Source organism: Pleurodeles waltl, chromosome 9, assembly GCF_031143425.1.
Source record: "Pleurodeles waltl isolate 20211129_DDA chromosome 9, aPleWal1.hap1.20221129, whole genome shotgun sequence".
Lineage (NCBI taxonomy): Eukaryota > Metazoa > Chordata > Amphibia > Caudata > Salamandridae > Pleurodeles > Pleurodeles waltl.
The window spans coordinates 412,789,419-412,809,993 of NC_090448.1; the positions used below are offsets into that span (position 1 = coordinate 412,789,419).

The 20,575-nt window shown below is 46.2% G+C and overlaps 1 protein-coding gene across 1 annotated transcript in view; it reads left to right on the forward strand.

Annotated features, from left to right (window-relative positions):
* Positions 1 to 20,057, forward strand: part of UBXN1 (UBX domain protein 1) — a 73,747-nt gene extending 53,690 nt beyond the window's left edge. Inside the window, exon 10 of the mRNA XM_069207191.1 lies at positions 19,622 to 20,057. Coding sequence (XP_069063292.1) covers positions 19,622 to 19,662 — 41 coding nt within the window. The 3' untranslated portion in view covers positions 19,663 to 20,057. The remainder of the gene's footprint in view (positions 1 to 19,621) is intronic.
* The last annotated feature ends 518 nt before the right edge of the window (positions 20,058 to 20,575 follow it).

Consider the following 20,575-nt stretch of genomic DNA (forward strand, 5'->3'; position numbering starts at 1 on the left):
AGTGTTTGTTAGTTTTGCAGGTAAGTAAACCACCTACAGGGTTCAAAGTTGGGTCCAAGGTAGCCCACCATTGGGGGGTTCAGAGCAACCCCAAAGTTACCACACCAGCAGCTCAGGGCCGGTCAGGTGCAGAGGTCAAAGTGGTGCCCAAAAAACATAGGCTTCAATGGAGAAGGGGGTGCCCCGGTTCCAGTCTGCTGGGAGGTAAGTACCCGTGTCTTCAGAGGGCCGACCAGGGGGGTTTTATAGGGCACCAGGGGGGTGACACAAGTCAGCACAAAAAGTACACCCTCAGCTACACGGGGGCGACTGGGTGCAGAGTGCAAACAGGCGTCGGGTTTGCAATAGGTTTCAATGGGAGACCCAGGGGTCTCTTCAGCGAAGCAGGCAGGCAAGGGGGGGGCTTCTCGGGGTAGCCACCACCTGGGCAAGGGAGAGGGCCACCTGGGGGTCGCTTCTGCACTGGAGGTCGGATCCTTCAGGTCCTGTGGGCTGCGGGTGCAGTGTCTTTACCAGGCGTCGGGTTCTTTTAAGCAGGCAGTCGCGGTCAGGGGGAGCCTCTGGATTTCCTCTGCAGGCGTCACTGGGGGGGCTCCAGGGGGTCAACTCTCGATACTCACAGGGTCGTAGTCGCTGGGGAGTCCTCCCTGTAGTGTTGTTTCTCCGCAGGTCGAGCCGGGGGCGTCTGGTGCAGAGTGCAAAGTCTCACGCTTCCGGCGGGGAACGTGGAGTCCTTTTAAAGTTGTTTCTTTGTTGCAAAGATGTTTCTTCTTTGGAGCCGAGCAGCTGTCCTCGGGAGTTCTTGGTCCTTTTAGATGCAGGGTAGTGTTCTGAGGCTTCAAAGGTCGCTGGACCCTGTGGAACGCGTCGCTGTTGCTGTTTTTCGTGAAGTGGGGAGACAGGCCGGTAGAGCTGGGGCCAAAGCAGTTGGTGTCTCTGTCTTCTCTGCAGGGCATTCAGGTCAGCAGTCCTTCTTCGTCTTCAGTTTGCAGGAATCTACCTTGCTAGGTTCTGGGAGCCCCTAAATATTCAATTTAGGGGTGTGTTTAGGTCTGGGGGGTTAGTAGCCAATGGCTACTAGCCCTGAGGGTGGCTACACCCTCTTTGTGCCTCCTCCCTGAGGGGAGTGGGGCACATCCCTAATCCTATTGGGGGAATCCTCCATCTGCAAGATGGAGGAGTTCTAAAAGTCAGAGTCACCTCAGCTCAGGACAACTTAGGGGCTGTCCTGACTGGCCAGTGACTCCTCCTTGTTTTTCGAATTATCTCCTCCGGCCTTGCTGCTAAAATTGGGGCCGTGGCCAGAGGGGGCGGGCAACTCCACTAGCTGGAGTGCCCTGGGGTGCTGTAACAAAGGGGGCGAGCCTTTGAGGCTCACCGCCAGGTGTTACAGTTCCTGCAGGGGGAGGTGATAAGCACCTCCACCCAGTACAGGCTTTGTTACTAGCCACAGAGTGACAAATGCACTCTCCCCATGTGGCCAGCAACATGTCTGGTGTGTGGCAGGCTGGTAAAACTAGTCAGCCCACACTGGAAGTCGTGTATGTTCTCAGGGGGCATCTCTAAGATGCCCTCTGGGGTGTATTTCACAATAAAATGTACACTGGCATCAGTGTGCATTTACTGTGCTGAGCAGTTTGATACCAAACTTCCCAGTTTTCAGTGTAGCCATTATGGTGCTGTGGAGTTCGTGTTTTACAGACTCCCAGACCATATACTCTTATGGCTACCCTGCACTTACAATGTCTAAGGTTTTGCTTAGACACTGTAGGGGCATAGTGCTCATGCACCTATGCCCTCACCTATGGTATAATGCACCCTGCCTTAGGGCTGTAAGGCCTGCTAGAGGGGTGACTTATCTATGCCATAGGCAGTGTGAGGTTGGCATGGCTCCCTGAGGGGAGTGCCATGTTGACTTAGTCGTTTTCTCCCCACCCGCACACACAAGCTGGCAAGCAGTGTGTCTGTGCTGAGTGAGGGGTCTCCAGGGTGGCATAAGACATGCTGCAGCCCTTAGAGACCTTCCCTGGCATCAGGGCCCTTGGTACCAGTTACAAGGGACTTACCTGGATGCCAGGGTGTGCCAATTGTGGAAACAAAGGTACAGGTTAGGGAAAGAACACTGGTGCTGGGGCCTGGTTAGCAGGCCTCAGCACACTTTCAAATCACAACTTGGCATCAGCAAAGGCAAAAAGTCCGGGGGTAACCATGCCAAAGAGGCATTTCCTTACAGGAACCCACTCCTCCTATAGACAAATACAGGGAGTGCAGAATTATTAGGCAAATGAGTATTTTGACCACATCATCCTCTTTATGCATGTTGTCTTACTCCAAGCTGTATAGGCTCGAAAGCCTACTACCAATTAAGCATATTAGGTGATGTGCATCTCTGTAATGAGAAGGGGTGTGGTCTAATGACATCAACATCCTATATCAGGTGTGCATAATTATTAGGCAACTTCCTTTCCTTTGGCAAAATGGGTCAAAAGAAGGACTTGACAGGCTCAGAAAAGTCACAAATAGTGAGATATCTTGCAGAGGGATGCAGCACTCTTAAAATTGCAAAGCTTCTGAAGCGTGATCATCGAACAATCAAGCGTTTCATTCAAAATAGTCAACAGGGTCGCAAGAAGCGTGTGGAAAAACCAAGGCGCAAAATAACTGCCCATGAACTGAGAAAAGTCAAGCGTGCAGCTGCCACGATGCCACTTGCCACCAGTTTGGCCATATTTCAGAGCTGCAACATCACTGGAGTGCCCAAAAGCACAAGGTGTGCAATACTCAGAGACATGGCCAAGGTAAGAAAGGCTGAAAGACGACCACCACTGAACAAGACACACAAGCTGAAACGTCAAGACTGGGCCAAGAAATATCTCAAGACTGATTTGTCTAAGGTTTTATGGACTGATGAAATGAGAGTGAGTCTTGATGGGCCAGATGGATGGGCCCGTTACTGGATTGGTAAAGGGCAGAGAGCTCCAGGCCGACTCAGACGCCAGCAAGGTGGAGGTGGAGTACTGGTTTGGGCTGTATCATCAAAGATGAGCTTGTGGGGCCTTTTCGGGTTGAGGATGGAGTCAAGCTCAACTCCCAGTCCTACTGCCAGTTCCTGGAAGACACCTTCTTCAAGCAGTGGTACAGGAAGAAGTCTGCATCCTTCAAGAAAAACATGATTTTCATGCAGGACAATGCTCCATCACACGCGTCCAAGTACTCCACAGCGTGGCTGGCAAGAAAGGGTATAAAAGAAGGAAATCTAATGACATGGCCTCCTTGTTCACCTGATCTGAACCCCATTGAGAACCTGTGGTCCATCATCAAATGTGAGATTTACAAGGAGGGAAAACAGTACACCTCTCTGAACAGTGTCTGGGAGGCTGTGGTTGCTGCTGCACACAATGTTGATGGTGAACAGATCAAAACACTGACAGAATCCATGGACGGCAGGCTTTTGAGTGTCCTTGCAAAGAAAGGTGGCTATATTGGTCACTGATTTGTTTTTGTTTTGTTTTTGAATGTCAGAAATGTATATTTGTGAATGTTGAGATGTTATATTGGTTTCACTGGTAATAATAAATAATTGAAATGGGTATATATTTTTTTTTGTTAAGTTGCCTAATAATTTTGCACAGTAATAGTCACCTGCACACACAGATATCCCCCTAACATAGCTAAAACTAAAAACAAACTAAAAACTACTTCCAAAAATATTCAGCTTTGATATTAATGAGTTTTTTGGGTTCATTGAGAACATGGTTGTTGTTCAATAATAGAATTAATCCTCAAAAATACAACTTGCCTAATAATTCTGCACTCCCTGTATATTAACCCTGTAGACACACATACTGCCCCTAAGGGATGGCACATGCACACACTCTCCAGAATCTCACACACTTGCTTCAGGAGAAACATACCCAAAACAGACCACCCCACCAGCAGAACCACAAGCTCACTGGTAGAAACTAGTACCTGGATGGGGTGAGTGTCAGGCAGCTGGTGGATTATAAACAGTACAGAGGTCGTCTTCATGTGAATAGCGAGAGAATGCTGGCAAGGTTGGGGGCAGAGGATGACCAGCTTGGCATTATGGAGAGAGAAGAGGGTGTGTGCTGCAGATTCATCGTTGGCCAGAGAAGGGTGAGGGCTTCGGTGACATAAGAGGGCAGGAACAGAGGAATTGTGGCATGAAGGCAGTTGGGAGCAGCAAGTCAAAATTGACAAAGTTCTGAGGTTGTACTGGACTATCAGACAAGGACAGCAGCTGGAGAGCTAGCAATGTTCTACATTGTATTGTAAGTAAGGAGTGAGAATCGTTCTGCTGAGGAATTACTTCTGGCACAGACTCTAAGAAGACATCTGGGTCAAGCCCGGCAGTTACAGTCCCTGCAGCAGCGTGTCCCACTGCAGTAACCTATAGGGCACTAATATTGCGGTGCTTAGTCCAGCCTACTGAAACCTCATGCACCAGGTTTTGATCTTATTACACATCTCTGCATGGTCACAAGTTTTGTCTTTCCCTTAGTTTTACTTATCTCCTGTCATATGCTAGATGTGGACCAGTTAAACTTGAACATGATATTTAGCTTATTGGTTAGGTTGTTTTATGTAAGCCACAGTTAGTGATGCAACAAGAGTGGTAGACTCCTGAAAAGAGATTATTCATGCTTTTTTGCTGTACTGCATTTTCACAGCAGAGTGGCAAAAATCATGTCCTTTACAAGCTTTTATTTTTTGAGTACTGCATCTGTCTGCTGTGAAAGTACGTTGCCAGAGCTCTGTCAAGTTGTCCATCGAACAAAATAGACATTAAATGTTCTTGCTCTCAGAGAAATCCACATGACTTGGGCGTCAGGAGAGATAATTTCCACACCTCTGGTAGCAGGTTTGCGCAATAGTTGGACGTCTCGGTATTAAAGAGTTTGAAAGACAGATAACCAGGCACATTATTAGGTCTAGCATGGCAGTGTGCAAGCACTGGTCTTATCCGCATGTTGTAATCTGTTCTGATGGCTTTAACCACCCCCATCTGACTCTCATCACTTTCATTCATTCCTGGACCTGCCTTACAAAATTCCCTTGATGTTGTTGTCTTGTGCTTGTTGGGGCAGTCTGGGAATAACTTGCTTTATTTTTTATATAGCGCTTGGTAATACAGGTTCTGCCATTTCATGGGGCTACAAAACTGGTGCCATTCCTAACAAAATCGCTATAATTCATTTGCATCAACCTTGCAGAAGTGAAAAAACTATGTCAGGATTATTTATTTATTTATTTATTTTGCTGTTTTATGTAGCATGAACTTGACACAAAGGTATTGGGGCGCTTTATTTTGCAGTTTTTTATAGCGCAAACTTGATACAAAGGTATTACAGCGCTTCACATGAGAACCGGTTACAGTACTCAAGAACACATTCATCTTTGGTGGCAAAGGGAGATCAAGTGATTTTCCCAGATTCACAGGATGTTGAGCCGGCGTAGAGACTTGAACTGTGTTGCCCAGCTCCAAAGTAGGCAGGTCTGGCCCTTATGCCACATCCTATTCCCTAGGATTTTTTGTCTGGTGCGTGTTAGGGCAGTCCGGGACTAACTAGTTTCTTTTATGTAGTGCTTGGTAATACTGGTTCTGCCATTTTGTAGCGCTGCAAAGCAGGTGCCATTCTTCACAAATCACTATAGTTAATTTGCAGTCAAGCAGCCTCTTCTTTTATTTTCTTTGTATACAGTCAATGTTTTTAAAAGTTAGGCTGGTATTTCCCTTGTAGTGGAATAATTCCTTTAAAAGTTTAACGCACAGAACACATACCGCTGCCCCCCCTTTTCTTTGCTCCTTACTCTTTTGACCCCCTCATTCTCAAGGTTAAATGCCACAAACTTGCGTCTTTGTGGCTTGTTTGGTGCTATAAAAGTTTAGGTAAACACACTAGAAAGGGTTGCATCCTTAGGGTATCACAGCCAGTCTGTAAAAGTCATTGGCCCTCATTTTGAGATTGGCGGTAAAAACCCCTCCTGTTGTGGCGACGGCCGCCAAAAGACCGTTGCCTTGACCACAGCTGGATTTCTGCCAGAAGGATGGTGGAAATCTGGCTGTGGCCATGCCGGCAGATAGCGGTAAGGTGGTACTGCTGCCACCAGCAGCGCCACGCCAGTACACTGCCGCTAGCCGTATTACGACATATAATATGGCCTAGCGGTGTTCCTCTGGCGGGCGCAGCTGGTGGCAGCAGTGCCACATCCCGTCTCCTGCTGGAGGACCACCTGAACACAGATAAGTCTGGTCTCTGACAGGGGAGGGGGGTAGGAGTAGGGGTGTGTTGTGTGTGAATGTTTGTGTGTGCGCGTGGATGCGGGTGTGTGTTGCGTGTTGCATGTTGCATGCGAGTGTGCATGTATGGAGGTGTGAGTGCGTGTATGTTGTGTTATGTGAATACATGTCTGCGTGAAAGTGCGGATGTGTGAGTGGATGTATGCATGCCTGGGTGTTAGTGGGAATGGGTGTTTGTGTGTGAAGGGTGGGCATGAACGTGGGGGGGTGGAGGGCTTTGGAGAGGCTGGGGGTGTGGGAGGGTAACTGGAAAAGGAGGCGGAGACCCCTATCAGTGACAGGGAAGGGATTCCCTGTCACTGATAGTGCCTACCGCCATGGTTTTCGTGGCAATACGAAAGCCACGAAAACCATGGCGGTGGGCGGGGTCATAATCCCGCAGACGAAACAGTGACGGCTGCCGGGCTGGAGATGGACATCTCCAGCGCGGCAGCTGTTACCGCCGTGGCGGTCCGAGTGGTACATTGGCGGGTGTCATAATATGGCGGTAAGTATCTCCAGCCTGTTGGCACTACTTACCACCATATTACTGTCAGGTTTGTAATGACCTCCATTGTCATTTACAACGACAGTAGCTCTAACTCTCACAAATTCGAGACCTATTGCATTGCAAATGCTTGTTAAGGAGTTGGAAACAGATGCTTCTGCGAACTCACTGAGGTAAGTAGACTGCCATGCTGCCATGGCAACCAAGTAGGTGTAATGCAGATCTGAAAGCTTTAAGGCAAGTGGAGTGATACAGCCTCGCCAAGAGAAGTGAGTTTTAAGTCAAAATAAGATAGACCAACAGTTTGCAGGTGGACATGCCTCTGGACACGAAGGCACAGGAGCAGTCAGTGGCTGTGTTTCTGTTGTGGCCAACAACTGGCGATTCTTAGTGGTTTCATTCTTAGAATGTTATTTAAACTATTGTGTAACTCTCTAGCGGGTGTAACTGTGGATAAACACAGTTTCTAAAGCAGATGCAACCAGTTTAAACTTGCTTTTTCAGTTGCAATAAAGGTGTATTTAAAAGTCTTACTTAATGTTACTCCAGTATTGGAACTTATATAGATTCACATACTTGAATCCTTCCCTGTCGTCGAGATGGGAGTCCCTGGTGTTATACAAACACAATGCTCTAATGTACATTTAGATTACAGGCATTAGGCCTTTAGATTAGTAACATATCAGTCATTTTGTCAAAATGGACCGAGCTCCAGAATCCACTAATCCTGTTAAACCACCCTCCAGAACCCTCCTGTGAGGAGTTGTATTCCCTCAGATTTTCCACCGCACGTCATCCTAAGGAGTCTCTTCTTGGCTCTGCTCAGCTATCTCCGCAGAAGAGTTATTTTGAGGTATTTTGGATTATATTTCTTCACAGAAGCTGAGTTCTCTTCAGTTTGGTTCTTCAAATTGACATCTATGTCAGAGACACCTAAAAAAGGGGCTTTTCAGATCTTGTGCTACCTGCATGAAGAAGAGGCTACATGTGGACGAACCACATGAGGACTGCATATATTGTCTATCCTGACCATAAGACCAGAGACTGCAAGGTATGCCAGAAATGTTCTACTAAGACATTAAAAGATAGAGAGGGCCGTCTTCTCCTCTGGCTGCAGAAGTTGAAGTCCAGGGACTGTCCTGTCTCCGATGATGACAGTGCCTTCTCTTCTGTGTCAAGACACCAGTGAAGAGGCATAGCGAGGACCCGTCTGCCACTAAGCAACCTCCAAAAAAGGTGCTGAAAAAGTCAGTTGAGGGCTCCTCAAAAACTCGCAGTCCCTCAAAATCAAAAAAGGAATCTCTCTCTGAGCCCCCAATGCTGCCTATGCAGGTAAAGCTCACCTTCAAAAAAAAAAAAAAAAAAAAAAAAACAGCATCTGCACAGTCAACAGCTCCATCGTTGACAATATTCCCGTCGATGGTTCAAACGCCAACTATGACATCAACCATCATCACACCTCTATGTTGACGGCAGCTTCAAAACAGTCCTCGTCGACGACTATTTCAACTTCATCATCGGTGCGCCCCATTTCGTCACCGCACATACACTCTGTCGATGCTGTGCACCTCGTCGACGATCCTCTCCTCAGCAGAGCACCTGTCGACGACGCTACAGCCGTCGACGATACCGACGACTCTACTGTCGACGATACCTCCACTGGCGACACTTCCAATGATGCCTTCGTCAACGACTCTTCCGTCGACGAACATCTTGTCGACAGCGATGCATCTCTCGTCGATGGCCAAGGAAACACCGGGAAGAAGAAAAACCCGTCTACATTTCCTCTCTTCTCGTAGATGGAGCAGATAGGACTTAAAAAGCTTGCAAAACATCGTTGAACCCCGATCTCTCCAAGCAAAGTTTCCAGCCTGTTACCATTACACCTCTTGGATGAAGATGATTCAGAGGAAGATGGGCTATATGGGGTGGCTAGAAGCCCTTCACAGCTACATGTAAAATGTCAAGAATACTTTGATGATTCATATTATGACCAGCAGTATTATGAACAATCACAACAACAGGAAATGATGTGTACCTTCCACTTTAGTGTTGGATTTGCAAGCTATGTTGGCAGATTACAGGGACCGTTTCCCCCCAGTAGCTTCAACTGTACAACACCCAACAGTACCCACAGTACAGGTAGCCACTGAGCAGTTTGAACAGCAGAGACGTTACCCCCTCCTCAACCAAGAGGTTCCCCCCAGGCTGTACCTACTCGGATCAAACTTTCTTCGGACGAAGAAGGTGAAGAGGGTGAGATCCATACTAATGAGGATGAATATATAATTCCAGCCACTGTCTCTCCTGAGCCCCCTTTGGTGGAATCTCCTCCCTAGGATATAGGCGGCTTTCATAACCTACTGGAAAGGGCAGCCAAATTGTAAGGAAATGGCTCCCTGTTGCAGTTACCCCCCACTGTTTGCGTGATACTGATGCTGAAGTGTGTTAGGACCCTGCTAACCAGGCCCCAGCACCAGTGTTCTTTCACCTAAAATGTACCATTGTTTCCACAATTGGCACACAGATAAGTCCCTTGTAAAAGGTACCAGTGGTACCAAGGGCCCTGTGACCAGGGAAGGTCCCTAAGGGCTGCAGCATATGTTGTGCCAGCCAAGGGACCCCTCACCTAACTCCTGCACACTGCCATTGCAGATTGTGTGTGTTGGTGGGGAGAAAAAGGCAAAGTCGACATGGCATCCCCCTCAGGATGCTATGCACGCAAAATGCTGCCTGTGACATAGGTAAGTCACCCCTATAGCAGTCCTTACAGCCCTACGGCAGGGTGTACTATACCACAGGTGAGGGCATAGCTGCACGAGCAATATGCCCCATCAGTGTCTTAAGTCCATTCTTAGATATTGTAAGTACAGTGGGGCCATATTAAGTATATGGTCTGGGAGTTTGTCAAAAAACGAATTCCACAGCTCCATAATGGCTACACTGAATACTGGGAAGTTTGGTATCAAACTTCTCAGAATAATAAACCCACACTGATGCCAGTGTTGGATTTATTAAAAAATGCACACAAAGGGCATCTTAGGGATGCCCCCTGTATTTTACCCAATCCTTCAGTGCAGGACTGACTGGTCTGTGCCAGCCTGCTGCTGAGAGACAAGTTTCTGACCCCCAGGGGTGAGAGCCTTTGTGCTCTCTGAGGTCAGAAACAAAGCCTGCACTGGGTAGAGATGCTTAACACCTCCCCCTGCAGGAACTGTAACACCTAGCAGTGAGCCTCAAAGGCTCAAGCTTCCTGCTACAATGCCCCAGGGCACTCCAGCTAGTGGAGATGCCCCCACTTTTGGCGGCAAGCCCAGGGGAGATAATGAGAAAAACAAGGAGGAGTCACTCACCAGTCAGGACAGCCCCTAAGGTGTCCTGAGCTGAGGTGACCCCTGCCTTTAGAAATCCTCCATCTTGATTTTGGAGGATTCCCCCAGTAGGATTAGGGATGTGCCCCCCTCCCCACAGGCAGGAGGCACAAAGAGGGTGTAGCCACCCTCAAGGACAGTAGCCATTGACTACTGCCCTCCCAGACCTAAACACACCCCTAAATTCAGTATTTGGGGGCTCCCCAGATCCCAGGAAATCAGATTCCTGCAACCTCAACAAGAAGGACTGCTGACCTGAAGCCCTGCAGAGAAGACGGGAGACAACTGCCTTGGTCCCAACCTTACCGGCCTGTCTCCCAACTTCGAAGAAAACTGCAACAGCAACGCATCCAACAGGGACCAGCGACCTCTGAAGCCTCAGAGGACTGCCCTGCACCCAAGGACCAAGAAGCTCTTGTGAACAGCGGCCCTGTTCAAAAACCTGCAACTTCTTTGCAACAAAGAAGCAACTTTAAAGACTTCACGTTTCCCGACAGAAGCGTGAGACTTCCCACTCTGCACCCGACGCCCCCGGCTCGACCTGCAGAAAACCAACACCTCAGGGAGGACTCCCCGGTGACTGCAAGCCTGTGAGTAACCAGAGAAGACCCCCCTGACATCCCCCCCCCCCAGCAACGCCTGCAGAGGGAATCCAGAGGCTCCCGCGACAGCCTGTAACAAGGGACCCGACGCCTGGAACCAACACTGCACCCGCAGCCCCCAGGCCCTGAAGGAACCGAACTCCAGTGCAAGAGCGACCCTCTGCCTAGCCCAGGTGGTGGCTGCCCCAAGGAGCCCCCCCCCCCCTGTGCCTGCCTGCATCGCTAAAGTGACCCCCGGGTTTCTCCATTGTTTTCAATCTAAAACCCGACGCCTGTTTGCACACTGCACCCGGCCGTCCCTGTGCCGCTGAGGGTGTACTTTCTGTGCCTTCTTGTGTCCCCCGGGTCTGCCCCCAGAGGACGCAAGTACTTACCAGCTGGCAGACCGGAACCGGAGCACCCCTGTTGCCCATAGGCACCTATGTGTTTTGGGCACCTCTTTGACCTCTGCACCTGACCGGCCCTGAGCTTCTGGTATGGTAGCTTTGGGGTTGCCTTGAAGCCCCAACGGTGGGCTGTCTATGCCCCAAACTTGAGACTTGTAAGTGTTTTACTTACCTTCAAAACTAACCTTTACTTACCTCCCCCAGGAACTGTTGATTTTTGCACTGTGTCAACTTTAAAAATAGCTTATTGCCATTTTTACAAATACTGTATATGATATTGCTTTCATTCAAAGTTCCTAAAGTATCTAGGTGAAGTACCTTACATTTAAAGTATTAACTGTAAATCTTGAACCTGTGGTTCTTAAAATAAACTAAGAAAATATATTTTTCTATATAAAAACCTATTGGGCTGGAATTGTCTTTGAGTGTGTGTTCCTCATTTATTGCCTGTGTGTGTACAACAAATGCTTAACACTACCCTCTGATAAGCCTGCTGCTCGACCACACTACCACAAAATAGAGCATTAGAATTATCTACTTTTGCCACTATCTTACCTCTAAGGGGAACCCTTGGACTCTGTGCACACAATTTCTTACTTTGAAATAGTATATACAGAGCCAACTTCCTGCACACATGCTTTGACTTCCCAATGCTGGCAACACAGCAGGATCGTTTCCTGTTCGATTTCAAAGAACCTCGCAAGAAAACAGTCAAAGCGATTCCGATAACTGACCATGTTTGGAACCAAGGGTTGAAGATTATGCGTAATCCTGCAACACTATCAGTGGTGTTAACTAGGCTTGATTTAAAAAAAAAAAAATAATAATTAAGTATGAGACAACAGATGACACTCCTTCCCATCTAACAGGCCATCCAAAGCTGAACTCTGTAATCTCACAGGGGGCACAGCGGCACGCTAGAAATCCTTCTATGCCTTTAACCACACCACCAGATAAAGAAGGAAGGTTCCTTGATAACATCGGGAAACGTTTTTCATCAATGTCTGCCGTTGTAGTACGAGCAGCAAATTCCTTTTGCGCTCCTTGGAAGAGACGATAGACAATTATGGTCAGACATTACTCAGTATTTGGAGGAACTCCCAGAGTACTAAGGAAGAAGGCTGGAAAGTACTAATAGAGAGGCAACGTTCCTCTGCAGAGATAATTGACTGCGCACTGAACTTCGGCGCTATGAGTTTTTGTCTGCTAGCTGGGTCAGCAGTTTTGAGACGTCAAGTATAGCTTAAAGACACTAATTTCCGACCTGAGGTTCAGACGACAAGCTATAAATTGGACACTGTCCGCCAGATCGCTCCGCACTCTACAGTGTAGGAAAGTTCCTTTTTGTGGGCGCGGGGGGAAGACCACAACCTTCATTTTGTGGAGGATACCAGCAGTATTGTATTGTAATAGTATCGTAATAGTATTTATATAGCGCTTACTACCCCTGACGAGGCGTCAAAGCGCTTTTCGGTGAGTAGCACGCTACTCTGGAACCCAACAAGAATTAGTGATGGATTAGTATCGGGAAATAATGAGTACAGTTTTAGTATTATGATGAGTTAATCTGAGCTGCGGATATGAGAGTTTGTTAGTTAGATTGACTGGAGTAATGGAGGGGTGGAGGAGGAAAGAAATCCAGAAGTGTTAATTGGGAGTATATCCTTCATTTACTCAACCCAAAGGCTTGGGATGAGTAAAGGGGGATGGAGGAGGTAAGAGTATGTGGAAGGGTTAGGGACAGCATAGTAGCAGTGTGAGATAAATGAGGGAGAATTTAGTAGGGTTGTGTGGGAGGTCACGGTAGTAGAGTGAGGTTTAGTGAGTTAGATGAGGAAGCGGAGGGAGGAGCTTAGGCAGAGTTATTTAGGAGATGAAAGTAGGAGAAAGGATTTGGGATGAGTCAGAGTGGGAATGGAGGATAGTTTGATGGAGACATGACATATGATGATGGGTAGATAAGTGTGATTAGATGAGAGCAGGAATTCATAGATATCTAGTATAACAACCCACCCAGGAGCCATGCATTGACCCAGTCAGACGCGTCGAGAAGGCTTCGTTTGGCGCCTTTTGCTTTTAAGCACTAGGAAGCAAATTTTTTTATTTAATCTTTAAAAATTCATATCTGCGGTTCCAAACATTGGATTCTTGTTGTTTTGGTGTGATTTTAAAGATAAAAATATTTTCTATTTTTCTAAATTGGTGTTGGATTTTTATTGTGTGTTCTGTCTTTATTGACTGTTTTGTAAATATTAAGTGCTTTACAAACCTGTCTCCTAAGTTAAGCTTGACTGCTCGGGAGCCAAGCTACCAAGACTTGAGCAAGAATTAAGTTATTGAGACCTTGACTGGGCCTTATGTGTGAGTGCAGCTTTATTACTAGCTGTAGGTACCTACCTGCACCTGCTAATGGTCCACCTTCCAACACCCAAATCGTAAGAAGGCCTTCACTTACCCAACATCTATATGTATATACCACATGCCTCACCTTCTGTGGTCCAAACAGCTCTGGATTCTTATTGACATGTCGAAGAGCTGCCAGGGCATGCTCATGGTTCTGGAACTCCACAAATGCGTGGCCCAAGGACTGACCTTTGGAATTCCCAGCAACACCTTTAAGATCACGCATCACCCGACACTCCTTAAGCACAGGCAGCCACGTACAAGGACTTTGTCTCTAACCATCCTGACAGGGTGCCACACAGTTCACTGGCTCGGTGCAGGTGTATAGGTATCCATCTTACTCCACCACTACTCACGCTGCCAGGTCCCAATATCAGCAAAGGCAACCACCTTCAGCAGCATACACCAAACCTCTTCACAGAGGAAAGCCCGGAAGGCAGGGCAAGGAAGCCTCCCGTAGGCACCGGCTAACCTGTCGTTCTTCTGCATCAAAACTTTAAGGAGCGCTGAAACATCACTATCATTGGTGTCAAATAACCAGGGACAAATGGGTGCTAGATATAATACAATTTGGCCACCTACTAGAGTTCATACAGATACCTCCAGTGACACCACCTTCTCCGGTACAACGAAAACACCTACATTTGCTCAATTTGGAAGTGGAGTTCATGTTGCGCAAAGGAGCACTAGAAGTCGTACCCTATTCTCAAAGGGGAAAAGGCTTGTAGTCCCGCTTATTCCTGATTCGAAAAAAGTCTTGTTTATGGAGACCGATCCCGGATTTAGGAGAGCTAAGCAAATACCCGAAGAAGCAAACATATTGCATGGTCACATTGCAGGACATCTTTCCGCTTCCCAACAGAGACGACTATCTGGCCTCCCTGGACCTTCAAGACACCTACTTTTATATACCCATTCATCTAAGACACAAAGTTCTTAAGATTCATGGTAGCTGGCAAGCATTTTCAGTTCAAAGTACTTTCCTTTGGGCTCAAGTCTGCACACCGAATTTTTTACCAAATGTCTAGCCCCGGTCGCAGCTTACCTAGGACGCAACCGCCATCAAGTTTTCCCCTATTTGGACGGCTGGTTAGTAAAAGCTCTCAGTATCCAGTTGGCACACATGTCTGTCAGAGCGACCTTACGCCTTTTCAAGAGCTTAGGCCTCACTCTCAACCAGGAGAAGTCAATACTCCAACCATTGACAATGCTTTTCTGTGGGCTATACTGGATATGGAAAGAGCCAAAGCTTACCCAACGCTATGAGACAAGAGGAACTAACCGCCCTAGCAAAGTGAATACAGAGGAAAAGTCTCTTTCAGATTAACGGTACAAACCATTGATAGGGACGATGTCATCTTGTATAAACCTGATTCCCCACTGTCGCATTCATGCACCCACTCCAAGAACAGCTACACAAACAGTGGAAACAGGCGCAAGGATCCTTCGCAGACATAATACAGGAAACTCCACATATGATAACATATCTCTCAACTGGTGAACAGTTTGTGCAAATGTCTCAGGAGGTCTACACTTCTTACTTCAAACTCCACCCGTTAACGATAATGACAGATGCGTCAGTGGAGGGATGGGGCTCATACTTACAGGATCTTCAAGTAAGTGGCAAATTGCCCACTTCTCACCGCACTCTCCATATCAACCTCCTCAAGCTGATGGCGATGTATTTGCCGTTACAAGCCTTTCTTCCAAGAATTCGCGGGTCAGTAGTGCTTTTCAGAACGGACCCTACCATGACAATGCACTACTTCAACAAGCAACGAAGAACTCGCTCCCATCTCCTATCCCAGGAAGCACAAACCATTTGGAATTGGTGCATTCAACCTTCCGTGCACATAAAGGCGGAACACGTCCCAGATCATCAAAATGCCATTGCAGATTCTCTGAGCAGGCTCACAACATCTATCCACGAATGGGAATTGGACCAACAAACACTTGACGGAATTTTCCTTCAGTGGGGCAAAACGAACTTGGATCTCTTTGTGACCTCCCAGAACACCAAATGCTGGTTTTACACAAGCTGGAACCACCTAAATGGGTTGGGGGTGGGGGATGTCTTTTCGATAGCATGGTCAGGAATCTGTGCTTACGCCTTTCCTCCAATCCCTCTCCTCCCAAGAGTGATAAGCAAGATCAAGTCAGAGCCCTGCCAGATAATACTACTAGCCCCTGCGTGACCACACCAACATTGGTACACGGAGCTACTACTAATGTCTCTATGTCCACCCATAAAGATAAAGCCAATTCCTTTGTTGCTGACCATGAACCAGGGCCAAGTGAGACAACCGGATCCCAAATCTCTGAGCTTATCAGCATGGCTCCTGAGTTCAATAAATTCAGCCATTTGAACATCCCTAATGATTGCAAAGAAATACTAGTCAAAACCCGGGCGGATAGCACACACAAAACATACCACCTTAAGTGGAAAAGATTCTGTTTGTGGTGCAGGTCTGATGATGTACATACTCTGTCTTCCTCTCCGGACAAGATCCTACCTTACCTATTGCATCTAGCACGTTCAGGTTTGCAACATGCATCCATTTAAAGTTCATCTGGCAGCCATTTCTCGGTTCAGGAGAATGTCCGGTAAACCATCTCTTTCATCTCAGAGGCTCGTAAGGCAATTCTTAAAGGGTCTTTTTAGGTCCTATCCTCCTGCCAGAGCCCCTCCTCCCACATGGCAGTTGAACACGGTTCTTGGGCAGCTTATGAAGTAACCATTTGAGCCCATTCATAATGCGCACATCAAACACTCCTCCTTCGCTTACATCTGCACGTGGGGTTAGTGAAATACAAGCATTCACGATACAGGAACCTTTTTTACAATTTAAAGAGGACAGAGTTATCGTATGCACCAATCCTAAATTCATACCCACGGTCCTCTCAGACTTTCATCTTAACGAACCTGTGGTATTGAGAACATTCTTCCCTAGGCCTCAAACGGCAGTGGAAAGATCCCTCCACTCACCAGACCTGAAGAGATGTCTCAAGTTTTATTTGGAAAGGATGAAAGCTTTTAGGAAGTCTAACCAACTTTTCGTAGCTTTCAGTAACCCTAGAAAAGGGTTCCCAGTCACTAAACAGACTATATCACGATGGATTACAAGTGCAATTGTACATTGCCATCAGAAAAGCTGGTCTACCTTTTGGATTCTAAGGTGCACGCACATTCAACTAGAGCTGTTTCCACATCCTGTGTGCTATTTTCAGGAGTGTCATTGCTGTACATCTGCCAAGCTGCAACATGGAAGGCAGCACATGCCTTCACAAGGCACTACTGCCTATACACTGAAACACTCAGGGATGTAGCGGTTCGTCTGGCAGTACTCAGACATCTGTTCCAATGAAGGTGAGCCATTTGCTATTTCCCACCATACACTTTTTTACTGTACAAATGCACATTTTCAGTAATTTTGCAATTCTAATGTTATCATATTTATAGCCAGACATAACTGTTAAAAGTGCTCATACTGATTTATAATGCTACAATGGTTATATTTCTGCCTACAGAAAATGTGCTAATTACTGCTTGCTATTCTGTTTCAAGAATGTGAATCTATGAAAGTTCCAATACTGGAGTAAGAAATAAGTTACTAACCTGTAACTGTAGTCCTCCAGTATTGGAAATTTTCAGAGATTCACATGCAACCCACCCACCTCCCCTGAGGAGCTCACCTTCATTTTCTCAGTATGGTCTTTCCATTAGCACTAATGCTCGGAAAATCTGAGGGAATACAGCTCCTCACAGGAGGGTTCTAGAGGGTGGTGTAACCTGATTGGTGGATTCTGGAGTTTGGCCCATTTTTACAAAATGACTGTGATATGTTACTAATCTAAAGGCCTAATGCCTATAATGTATATGCACATTAGAGCATTGCTTTTGTATAATACCGGGGACTCCCATCTCGACGATGGGGAAGGATTCAAGCATGTGAATCTATGAAAGTTTCCAGTACTGGAGAACTACAGTTACAGGTAAGTAACTTATTTCTTCTCCTACTTTGTTAATAAGGCATGTGTTTTATGCCCAAAAACTTTTTTTTAGACATTTGAGATTAAGCATAAACTTTAATTCTTTCTACAACTCTGTCTGGGTTTCACCAACAGATGTGTGCTTGTTCATATAAGGATTTCATGCTGTTAGACAAACAGGAGAATGAAACTTAACACTGTGAAGAAGCTTTAAACCTTTTTTGAAACCGAATATATTGAGGATGCGCAGAAGTTCCTATTTACTTCAAGGAGTGCAGGTGCTTCAGGGTTTAACTTTTCCAGAATTGACAGACTAAGTGTGATGCGCTGGTTTGTTTAATGTGAAGGAAAGGACGTGGTTAGATCAAGTTGAAAGAGTAACAGACACTAGGACTAACACAGATAGTCCATCTAGTCCTACCAAAAAACAGGTCTACCACTTTGGTCCTAGACTGGTGACTTAAGAATTTTTGGAGGCAGATCCCAAGAGAAACCTTGTTGGGAGGTGCTTGCCAACCTGTCTGCTCTCCTTTGTCAAGAGACTCAAGTGACTTAAGCTATTTAGACTATTCCTACTGGAGACGACGGTCATCAGCACATCACTGCAGCGAACACAGAGGAAGCACCAGAAACGTTGCCAGGGTCCTAGTTGTTTGGCTTGTGGGTTTGTGAGCAATACATTTTTAGAGCAGCATTTTATTCTGGCCCTTAAATATTAGTATTGGCTATTTTGACATCTTTTAATCCAAACATGTTACCAAAGCTTGGTCCGGGATCAGAGTTTGTTTCTTAGGGCCACATGTACTATCGCTACATTTTGTGAATTCCTAATTGTGGCGTTTTGCTACTCGCAATTTGGAACTCGCAAAATTCGATGTACAACAGTGTCTTAGACACTGTTTACGATTCCCAAATGGACCGCACTGGACCTGCCTCATCAATATTCATGAGGCAGGTTGCAATTTGCAACCCATTGGGAATGGCCTGCACTGACAAGGATGGTGGCCTCCTGGGGTCTGCAGATCACCATGTCAGTGATTCCTTTTTAAATAAAGCATTTTTTTTATTTTTTTTATGCAGCCTGTTTTCCTTTAAGGAAAACAGGATGCATCCAGAGATAAAAATGAAAAGTGTTCTTTTCATTTTAAGAGTAGGCAGTGGTCCTTTGGACCACTGCTTGCTCTTGAAAAATGTTGGCGCCCACATTCACAAAGAGGAAGGGCTACCATGGGGACCCCTTCCTGTTTGCGAATGGGTTACCACCTCCTTCACTGAGTCAGTAAAAGATGAAAGTGTTGTAACCGCATTCCGGTTGTAAAACATTCATTCCTGCCCCTGTGACTTGCTATAAGGAAGTGACACCCTTAACACGCCCCATCCTTCCTCATACTGACTAGAAAACCCTAGTTTGCAATTCAGTAATTGGTTACCAAATCACAAAATAGGGTTGGTACATGTTAACAGGCCATTTGGCTTTCTAAAGTGGCCCAATTCGCCGTTTGCAACTGCCAAGAACGTTTGCACGGGTGGCCCTTAGTCCCTGCATATGTATGCCTTGCTAACCTGTCAGAGCCTTTTGCGAACGTCTAGCTGCCACTACTGCCAAAGGTATGAGCATTCTTGAATATTCCAGAACCACTCTGATTTACACACTGTAGGATAACAAATGACACAGCATCAGTATTCTCAGACATCTAGTGCCTAGTGTTAAGATGCTGTAATATTTTTTGGAGGCCATAACTCAGATATATATATATATATATATATATATATATATATATATATATATATATATATATATATATATATATATATATATATATATATATTATTTTTTTCTTCCCTTTCTAATAATCAACAAGCCTCATGTTGGAACCACCCGATGTATCCCTTCTCTGCCACATATTGTAGCAAGCAGAGAGAATAAGTATTCGTGTAGGAAGTATTTTCTTGTGAGGCAAGGCAAAGAGAAGCCCATTGCCTCCTGTATCCACCGAGGTATTGTGTGGTTAGTCTGCTGCCATTCCTGTCTCTTAAATGTGTGTTTTATCTTCCTGCAGGTTTGGTGCCTTCAGCAGTACTGATCGTTGCCAAGAAATAGCAGAGCACCGTCCTTTTCCCTCATAGGGACTTCAGGAGAACATGCATCATCACCACCATTTACTGGAATGGCCAGTGCTGTACCCCCAATTTGGAAACATCTTTAACATGAGACTGCCAGTGCTGGGACGAAGCATTCCTGATGCTACGACACATTCTATGTGTGAACTGAGGCAGCCTTGAACACTGGAGCAGGAGGGGACTGGGAAGGATGCAGGGTCTCTTGAGCATCAGTCTGTTTTAGAGACACCTCAGCTCTGTCTGACGTTCACATTTCTTACAAACTCTTTCTTTTGATTCTTAGGAGTTGCCTTTGAGGTTTTGAGAATTTTGTGTTTTAAGGTCCTGGCCTGAGTAGGACACGCACTGCTGGGTAAATTAAAAATAATAATAATAGCTCCTTTGTGGACATTTATTACTGACTGGTTAACCCCCCCTTGATTTTGGCTGTTGCAATATGTCTTCAGTGGCCCATTCTGTGAGGTGCTTTGCGGTGCTTCAGCTGGCTTTGGCTGCTAAGATAGTTCAGTGAGCTAAAACACCTGGGTTGATTTCTGGCTGCACTCATTCTATTTCCAGTGTAGTGAAAGTAGAAAACTGAAAGCTAGCGCTACATAAAAATCGAGCGGTTGTATTGTTAACTTTTTTTTAAATGTCCTACCTTTGACATGGTTCTGAAGAGATTTGGCTATCTGTGACACATTAGTCATGATGTTGGGCTTAGTTGGAAGGGTGTGGTTCTGTAGTTTGGCCTACGTGGGAAGTGTTAATGGTGTGCATGATGAACAGTGCTGTGCTCTCGTGTTTTATGTCACTGTGCCTGAGTATGCAGTGGAAGGAAAAGGAGTGAGAGATGGGATACCTATACTTTTAAGGTCATGATTCGTTTGGTTGCAAGGGTCTGTGAATTAAAC